Here is a 10192-nt window from a genome sequence, read left to right as displayed (position 1 = left end):
TTGAAGGTTCAATTTTTTATTTATTTTGAATGCGTAAACATCAAATTTTGGGAACGGCATTCAATCATTCATCGTGAAAAACAGAAAATAAAATAATGGAAAAGCAAGCAAACCCATCGGCAACCGTCTCTCTCCGTCATCTTTCGCGTTGCGCGCTCTCACTGTCTCTGACAGATTGACCCCACACTCTCCCCTATATAAGGCCCCGCTTTCCCTTTTCCACCCCGCATTGACCTCGTCACCGGCCACCGGCCACCGGCACGCCAGACGCCATGGCTCCAAGACCTCCTCCCTTCTACCTCCTCGCCGTCGTCTTCTTCCTCCTCCCCGTCCAGCCACCGCCCACCGCCGACGCGGCGACCACCGTCGCCTTCTCCTTCCCGTCCTTCTCCCTCCGAAACCTCACCCTCCTCGGCGGGGCCTCGCTCCGCTCCGCCTCCGTGTCCCTCCCGCCGCCCTCCTCCCACGCCCTCTTCCCGCTCCCTCTCCCGTTTCCCCCTAACACCTCCTTCTCCACCTCCTTCCTCTTCGCCTCCCCGGCCTCCGCGCGCCCCGCCTCCCGCCTCTCCTTCGTGCTCCTCCCCGACCCGGTCGCCGCCGCCGAGGGCACGGGCGGGAACAGGTCTCTCCCGCTCGAGGTGTCGTTCGACGCGTCGAAGAATCGCGTGCACACGTCCTCCGCTGGCAAGCACGTCGGCGGGAACTCCACCGGGGCGGTGGACCTGCGGAACGGCAACGAGGTCGGTTCGTGGATCATCTACGACGCGCTCCGGCCTCGCCTGGAGGTGTTCCTTAGCCACGCGAGTCTGCGGCCGCCGACGCCCGCGCTGGTGGTATCCAACGCCACGGCCCTCGCGGCCCGCTTCGCGGAGTTCATGTTCGTCGGCTTCCAGGTCTCATGCTCGTCCGACAACGGGAGCACCGATGGCGGCTTCGTCATCCACAGCTGGAGCTTCCAGACGAACGGGCTGCGCGCCGTCGACCTCGCGTCCAGACCCTCGCACAGCGTGTCCGACAGCGTCCGCAGGGCCCCCGCGTCGGGGGATGTCGCTGTCGCCAGCCGTAAGGATGGGCACCGCAGAAGGCTTGCAATGGGGCTCGGCATTCCTTTGCCCATCGTGTTTCTCGGTGCAGTCATGGTGTTTGTGATATTGTCTATGAAGAAGTGGAGGTCTCGTCCTGGAGGGTTCAACGGCGGCGTCAGAGCAAAAGCAGCGGGCCATCCAAGGCAGTTCATGTACCAAGATCTCTTCTCGGCGACCAAGGGATTTGATCCTTCCCTAGTGGTTGGCAGTGGTGGTTTCGGTACTGTATACAAGGCGGTGTGCCCGCGCTCTGGGGTCACATATGCGGTCAAGCGCTCCAAGCAATCCACGGAGAGCCACAACGAGTTCACCGCCGAGCTTACCATAATCGCTGACCTGAAGCACCCTAATCTGGTTCAGCTGCGAGGGTGGTGCGCGGAGAAGGACGAGCTGCTGCTTGTGTACGAGTTCATGTCAAATGGCAGCCTGGACATGGCTCTCCACTCTTGCTCAGGTGTCCACCGTTATCCCACTCTCAACTGGGCTCGGCGCTACAATGTGGCAGTCGGCATTGCCTCTGCGGTTGCATACCTACATGAAGAACATGACAAGCAGGTGATCCACAGGGATATCAAGTGCAGTAACATACTTCTGGATTCGCATTTCAATCCCAAGTTGGGGGATTTTGGGCTTGCAAGGTTGAAGGATCCTAGTACCAGCCCTCGGTCAACCTTAGCAGCAGGGACTGTTGGCTACCTTGCCCCTGAGTACCTCCAGATGGGAAGAGCCACAGAAAAGAGCGATGTCTACAGCTATGGGGTTGTACTGCTGGAGATCTGCACACGAAGGCGGCCAATAGACCGAGAAGCTCCTGGCAGCATGAACATGCTGAATGTTGTTGATTGGGTTTGGAATTTGCACTCTAAGGGCAGACTTTTAGATGCTGTTGATATGAGCCTGAATGGGGAGTATGACACAGAGCAAATGACGAGGCTGCTTCTTCTAGGTTTGAGCTGTGTGAATCCCTTTTCAGAAGAGAGACCTGTCATGAGGAATGTTCTAGGCATACTGGAGGGCAAGAGTGAGCCACTGCCTGTTCCGAAAAAGAAGCCGCTGCTTGTTTTCGTTTCAAATGCACCTATGGATCTTGAGGGGATAGTTTCTGAGTGCAATCAGAGTACAGTTTCAAGTGATCTCTTTGAGCTGAAAATCGATATAAACTAGGTAAGAAGTTTTTTGCAGGTATATAATGGCTTTCATATGTGATCCATATACTTTTACTTTGTGCATTCTGTTTAATCTATGATATTGCTGCTCAATTATGTTCTAGTCCAAATTATGCGAACAACTAGTCCATGTAGTCTATTGAATTTGAATGACGCTAGCATTAGCTCAGCACTTCAGCATGTTTAGTTTGTCAGTTAGTATTGTGGATGATTTATGAGACTAAGGCTGTGTTCGGCAATCGCCCGCTCCTTCATCAGGGAGCGGAGCGCGCGGAGCTACGTATTGGCCGCTCCCCAAATTTCTACTGAATGCCACTCCGCTCCGTGGAGGAGTTATGGAGCGGAGGGATTCAGCCTAAGTGTCCCTGAGGTTGAAGGAACAGATCCAGCTTCTCATATGTGTGTTGGCACCAGAACTGCTACCTGCTGATAGAAATCAATTGTAATTTGCACCAACACCGCCTCACTACAGCAGAGCGGTAGCTGAAGCACACGCTAGTGCTTTGATCTTTGCCTTGCTTGCAGCATTATCTAATGAAAAGAGTGTGCCAAATTGAGCTACTGCTTTTTATATTATAACATGCAGGAGCCCAAGATTGTACAAGATGAACAAACTGCTCTACTGTGATTTTCCATGCTTGTATTATCAGATTTTCCATTCTTGATTCGTGAACTTCTGATGTGCAGGTAAAGCTGCCGCGAAGACTAATCATGTTGGCGAACTCTGAAGTTTTGGTGATAGTTTGTGAAGTTTGTAGATGTTGACACTATCCCACTGCAGAAGGAAATATGGTTACGGCTCGGTGAGTTCGTGTCGAATTCTTTCATGGAGAACTCATGAATTCCAGAGGCCGTGTTGAACTCGGTGGAAAATACACTGATTACTTGGCATGTTTGTAGCACCATCCAGGATTTTTCCCTCTACATGTTTGTAAGACAGGCCGTCGAACATGTGTTTCTCCCTCATCTCTTGACAACGTTGTAAAGTTGCAGCTCTGTACAAAGGGGGCAAATGCTACAGATTTCCTCCCAAACTTGCTACGTCTTATATGGGTTAAAAAGACGCTTATACCACGTACTTGCTGGCTTGCTGTGAATTCCTTGTTTTTATCCTTATCCTGATATTGTCAGGGTTCCACTTGAGTGCATGACCTGTATACCTGTTAAACATGTCTCTTTTTTTCTCTCTTTTGCTTTGTCACTAAATTGGAATATGCATTTGATGATTCTTTTTTTCTTTACGGAAGAAACATGCATTTGATGATAGGTGAATGAAGTTTTAGCTGACAGTTTTGTTCGCATAAAGTTATGACGTTGGTCATGTTCTGTAGGACAGATCTAAGATTCCTATGTTTATCATTCAAAATTGTGGGTTTGGCCTGGGTCATCTATCAAATCTAGGGGCGTTGGCTTCTCCACCAAACATGCGTATGACCTCACCCATGACCATGAGGAGGACCTCGATCAGCACTCCATCACCATCTGGAACACCAACGCCCCCATCAAGCTCAGGATCTTGGGATGGCTACTTCTCAAGGACAGGTTGAACTCCAAGACCAACCTCTACAACAAAAACATCCTTAACTCGACCGTCTGCCCCAATGCCAGGACCGTTTGAACTCCAAGGCCAACCTCTACAACAAAAACATCCTCCCACATCTTCCTCACCTGTCCTGCCGCTGCCCAAGTTCGGCTCCTGCTCGGCCTTCAGCCGCCTCCACTATCTTTGACATTTGGGATGTCAAGACCCCCTCCGGTCTTGATGCGAATATTTGGCCGGATGTCGCCATCACCATTCTTTGGAAGCTGCGGACTCGTGGAACGCCGCCACTTTCTGGAATGATCTCCATCCCCCTCCCTCACTGTCAGAAACATTGTAGCAGATTTCACTCTTTAGTGGTGTTTTAGATTTACTAAGCATGCTGTTAGAATAAATCCGAGGCGTTCCGTCGATCTACCGAGGACCAAGCAATCACACGAGGCACGACACCAAGATTTGTTAACGAGGTTCACCGATATGGCTACATTCCCGGGGCATGACTACGGGCGCTCCTCCCCATGACACCGTCACAATACCGCACCCCGGCCGCTCGGGCGCCGGCACACGCCGCCGGCTCCCCCCGCGTGCCCGTGCTATTATGTTGGCATAGGTTACATCGTGTGTCTACCCCCGATATATATGAGAGGCCTAGGATACAGGTGTCCTATTAGGACACAACTCCTACCCTGTCTACACACAGTCCAAAACCAAATCCAACTGTAACCTACCTTGTACAATAATATTCGACACAATTCTAACAAACTCCACCTTGGCGAATATTCTCCACCACCTTGGATTCATCCATGCGTCAAACCTCCATGTACATTGGACTTGAGATACGCCATGAGCACCGCTGCTACTCCCAGACTCCATGTGACTCCACCTGCAACTGTAGTCCCTTCTCGTCTTCATCACAGTCAATACTCGAGCAAAAATTAAGTTCCTCGTTACTCTACTTTGTGCTCCCAACTTCCGGAGAATCCGTTCAACACCATCACACACCGACCACTGTCTGCATGAAAATGAACAACTCACATATTGGACGTCAAATATAAGAGTTACCCGAACTCAACGTCACCGCTCTTTCTTGACTGCTTGTCTGAAACTTGAAGGAATTTCACCGTCACCTTGTGTCACCCTGAGTCAAATTCGCAGTTGTCTCACCCTTCTTCCGGATAGTCTCTGACATGTCCCACCGCTATAGCACTCCGCCTTCTTCTATATTTGTCATCCGCACTTTGCCATGTGCACTGAACACCACAGAATATACGGCCATGTACTCTCTCAGCTTTTGACAATTCCAGACTCTCTATCACTTTCTCAGATTCTCCATGGTCAACTCCTGTCCATCAACTAGCACCGATAGACCCAGTCACCAACTTGAATCTGGTACTCGTCAACACTGCTTCAGCACCCCTGCACACTTTGTCCGACCACATGTCTCACCATTAGTGCCTTGGTCTGTCGCTATGTCCCGTGCTTACCGCACACCTCGCTGCTATTACCGCGTCGAGCCTCTGCTGTCCTGGTCGAGTCTCCCGGGTAGCTAGCCCCCACTGCCTCAACCCCCACTGCAGAGAACCACCGATCATCATCGACCGATGCCGAGTATCACGTCTCCATCAGACCACTGGTACCCAGTCCAATCCACGTGTCTCTCGCTATCCCACTGAAATAGGCTTCGACTCTCTGTCGACTTACGCCGTAGCCCCTCCATCAGCACAGAGTGAAGTCTTCCACCAAACCTCAGCTCCACCTTCAACATGACTCCATGTAGCTGCGCCATGCTACCCCACGCCCTGTCGTCTTCAAGCTCGCATGTGTACACAACCTTGAATTAACCCTGCGCCATAGTCCGTCGAAGCCGCACAAGCCCTCAGGCCTGCACCACGTGTTTCCACGCCCCAGAAGTCGGCCACCATCAGCATCACGCTCCTATGTCGTCGTCGCTGAAATCACCGCCGTCTTCTGCTTTGACCAACATCCATGTCGGTCCATCAGACAGTCCAGTCCGACCCAGCCGAAATTATCCGACTGCAACCATGCTCCACCCTGCATCGTGTCCGCCCGCACATTGGTGCATTGCCTTGACGCCCTGTGTTTGCATGATCCTGTCACGGCGTGCTTCAGACTCCTCCAAGACTTATACGCACGTCGCCATCCTCGACTCCCATTTGATTGTTGTACCGAACAACAATGCTGCTGCCATGACATCATCTCCTTAGCATACAAGAAAAGAGCCTCAAAAACAGTCCCTGTAGTCTCCGTGCACGTGTAGGAACCACTCAACAATTAACTAGCTCAGCTCCACACCCGTAACACAACTTCTTTGACTAATTTTCTAGTTCTATTCTTCTCCACACTTGAGATCAACATGGTACCAAACGAATCCTGTACCAATACACCGCAACACCTCTCCAGGGAATCGATCTTTTTCCTTAACAAATCTCTCGTGCCTTTGCACTTCCAGCATCAGCCATGCCCACGCATGCATATTCCACGCACGGTAGCTCACCTAGCCTGCGCCTCGATCGCTAGCGCTCCAAGCTCCAGCTGCGTTCCACCCTGACATGGGCCTTTGCCCGCGCGCCTCGGCTGCTGCCAGCGCCCAGCTGCTATGCCAACGTGCACGTCGCGCTGGAGACCAGCTCCTGGAACGTGGCACACCACGGCCTTGGGCCTGCCTAGCACTGCGCCTCGGACCGGGCCGCCTGTCCTAGTCATCTGCACGCTGCTGCTCTCTCGATACGATCTCGCCGAGAACTCGGCCACGATCGCTCACGAGACGCCGTTCCCATGTAGTACACGCCGCCCGAGCCTCCAGTCCGATCGAAATCCTACGAGTTCCATGCTGACGCATCTACGTGCTTCTCCGATTGCCTTGCTGCCAATCCACGCAGATTGGTTGATCATGTCACCGATCCGATCAAACCAGTTGCTATCCACCGTGGCCGCAACTTTCAATCTCTCGGCCACACGCCGATCAACTTCCGATCTCTGCGGCAGATCCTCTAGATCAACTTCCACGGTCTCTTCGAACCTTGCTCATGATACCACTTGTTAGAATAAATCCGAGGCGTTCCGTCGATCTACCGAGGACCAAGCAATCACACGAGGCACGACACCAAGATTTGTTAACGAGGTTCACCGATATGGCTACATCCCCGGGGCATGACTACGGGCGCTCCTCCCCATGACACCGTCACAATACCGCACCCCGGCCGCTCGGGCGCCGGCACACGCCGCCGGCTCCCCCCGCGTGCCCGTGCTATTATGTTGGCATAGGTTATATCGTGTGTCTACCCCCGATATATATGAGAGGCCTAGGATACAGGTGTCCTATTAGGACACAACTCCTACCCTGTCTACACACAGTCCAAAACCAAGTCCAACTGTAACCTACCTTATACAATAATATTCGACACAATTCTAACACATGCTCAGAAGGCTGCTGCTGTGTCTTGGCGGCATTACCTTGCCTCACGCTCTAGCGCATCTCTGTAACAACTTGCCACGATGGCACCTTGAGCAGTGCATTCAGGTGGGGATCCTCTCCCCCTCTGTGATTGTTCAAAAAAAAGTATTCTGCATTGCATTGCAGAAAATTATACGCTTAAAAGGCGCACAAACGTGCGGTGGAGATGCATGCCATGAGATGGTGGCAATATCTCATAGAGTGGATTTTCAGAACCGCTACGTATGCAATCCAAATTTTGGAACTTAACGAAAATCATCTTAGTAAGTTTTAACAAATTATGAAAAAAAATCAAGTAGAGGATGGATAGAAATTTAAAATTAGGATACACCTATTGATAAACACATGTAGTGTACCTTAAGTTTTGCTTCAACTTAAAAAAAAGGGTTGCTTATTATTTTCCTACACCAACGCTGACCCTGCCGTCAACCTATAGGGTAATGAAACACACACCACCAGCACACCCACTTATACGTTGGTTTGGATAAACATTTATGCAATATCTTCGTGGGGGTTACCCACAAAAAAAATAATCTTCGTGGGGCGCATGTTTTAACAAAGGTGTGTGATTGACACACACATATTGAGCTAGTTATTTGTTTGTCACCCGCAAAAAAAGAGTTAATTGTTTGTCGCCGATTGTCTGGTGTGAAAATGATTTCTTAACTACACTATTTGCTTCAAAAAGCGACGGGATAATGTTACCCAAACAAATAAAAAAGCAAGTATTAATTCCGCCTTGAATATCTCATAGATACTATATCCAATCAGTATCATTAGACTTGTCATGAAAAATTGAATTTTATTAATTTTATATTGTAGATATTCATATTTTATTCTATAATCTTGATCAAAAATACTTATATTTGACTTTTACGAAAATTGATGCATCTTATATTCTACTTCCTCCGCCCCATAGTATAAGAGCATTTTTTACGTTGATATTACTAGCAAATATGCCTGTCGTTGCAATGGGAGAAAAACTATCAGATTATGCAGCTGCGGTAGATTTAAAAAGGTCTGAACCAAATGCAAGGGTGAGGTAAGGACTTTTAAAATGTCATTTCACAAAGTATGTCTGAGTGATCTCATGATGATATAAGGGTTTATAAATTCATTTCAAAAACTAAAAATGTGTTGGTCTCATCACGACTTGATTTCCTAAGGCGCCACAATGAAATATGTTTTGGCTGAGCAAATTGCATTGATGAACCCTGCTTGAGCTAGACTGATGAATGATGTATCTCGCCTTAACCTAGCATAGCGGTGTTTACCGCAACCAGTACTGTGGTACCAGAGTTAACATAGATGTATATGGAGGCGAAATAGACATTTAGTCATTTTCATATACTCCCTCCGTTCCGAATTACTTGTCTTGAATTTGTCTAGATACGGATGTATCTAGACTCATTTTAGTGCTAGATACCTCTGTATCTAGACAAATCTAAGACAAGTAATTCGGAACGGAAGAAGTAGTTTACAAAAACTAACCTATAGGAAGTTGTGCCAATTTTTTGGGGGCTCAACGTTGTATAAAACATGAAACCTCTTTTTACCCGACTTGAGGGACTAAATAAAATCATAAAACAACCTCCACAGATTCCCTAATAAAACCTCAACGTAAGCGACAATTTGTTTTGTTCATTATTTTATGGATTTGTTTTAATTTTTATGAACATTTTCTATAAAAAATTGTTCAAATTCCCGAATATTTTTTGAATATTGGATCATTTTTTAAATCATGAACATTTTTATATATCATGAACATTTATTTGGAATTGTGAATTTGTTTATAATATATGAACAATTTGTTGAAATCATGAACATTTTATGATTTTTGAGTGTTTTTGAATTCACAAACAATTATGATTTCTCAATATTTTTTAGAAAACTCAAAACTTTTTGTAATTTAGTTCTTTTGGAATTCCTGGATTAAATTAGAGAAGAAAAAACAAAAAAAATTAGAAAGTAAATAAAAAGCAAAAATTGAAATAGAAAACAGGGGCGCCATGTCGCGCACATTACCACATGCTAGAAGGGAAAAAGGGGAGAAAAGGGAGTCAGAACCAGGGATCAAAACCTGATCTCCCGTGTGGAGGACTGCTGCCTCATCCATCGCGCTGCTTATGTGCTCGTGTTACTGGAGTGTATCATTATATAATAACAGAATCTAGCGGCGATTTTGAAATAAAAACGAATCATTTTCTTCACTTACCCATGTCATGAGGCGTAATTATTGACAACTACGAGGCAATTTTAGTGATGGAAGCGGTAGTCCTTTTATACTAGGGCGCGTCTAGCCGGCGGTCGGTGACTGACTAGCGCTCGCGAGCGGCCGGCCAAAAGTAAAAGCCCGTTCCCTTCCTCGCATGCACTTCTAAACTATGGATGCGCACTTGGCCAGCTGCCACATGGTCGGAAGACCTCCCCTCCTCGCCACTCCGCCGCCGATCCAAACCTTGTCTGTCGGAATCACACCTCACCGCTCTAACTAATGCAACCAAAAGACCGATCTTATAAAAGAGACTAGGCAACACATTATATGTCAACACTTCCCCCCTTACGTGTGGCTCTCTCAGGTCTAAATATAGACCGAAAGTGGACTGCAATTTAATTGCGTCAGCCGGGTCTTGAACTCAATATCTCTTGGCTTCGATATCATGTAGAAGTGCATGTTTTAGTCAATGCAACCAAAAGAAGAACGGCTAGAAGCCGGCCGCCCGTTCTTTTTAAATAGTGCGCGTGCACTTTTTAGATTTTAGGGTAAAACAGAGATAGTACACTAGTTTAATAAATATAGTAAGGAGTACACTATTAGTAGATAGGAGTATAGTTTTTCACCGCTCCAAACCACCAAGTAAACAAACCAGCCTAATCATCCATTACTAATTCATAAGCAAGAAAACCTACGAAATCTTATACAGCT

General features: G+C 48.0%; 1 protein-coding gene across 1 annotated transcript; it reads left to right on the top strand.

Annotated features, from left to right (window-relative positions):
* Positions 1-247: 247 nt before the first annotated feature.
* LOC125555945 (probable L-type lectin-domain containing receptor kinase S.7) lies at positions 248-3363 on the top strand. Its single transcript, XM_048718750.1, has 2 exons — positions 248-2249; positions 2939-3363. Exon 1 carries the CDS (start codon positions 273-275, stop codon positions 2247-2249), a length of 1977 nt encoding a protein of 658 aa, XP_048574707.1. The 5' UTR covers positions 248-272; the 3' UTR covers positions 2939-3363.
* The last annotated feature ends 6829 nt before the right edge of the window (positions 3364-10192 follow it).

Source organism: Triticum urartu, chromosome 5, assembly GCF_003073215.2.
Source record: "Triticum urartu cultivar G1812 chromosome 5, Tu2.1, whole genome shotgun sequence".
Taxonomy (NCBI): Eukaryota; Viridiplantae; Streptophyta; class Magnoliopsida; order Poales; family Poaceae; genus Triticum; species Triticum urartu.
This window is presented reverse-complemented; position numbering and strand designations above follow the sequence as displayed.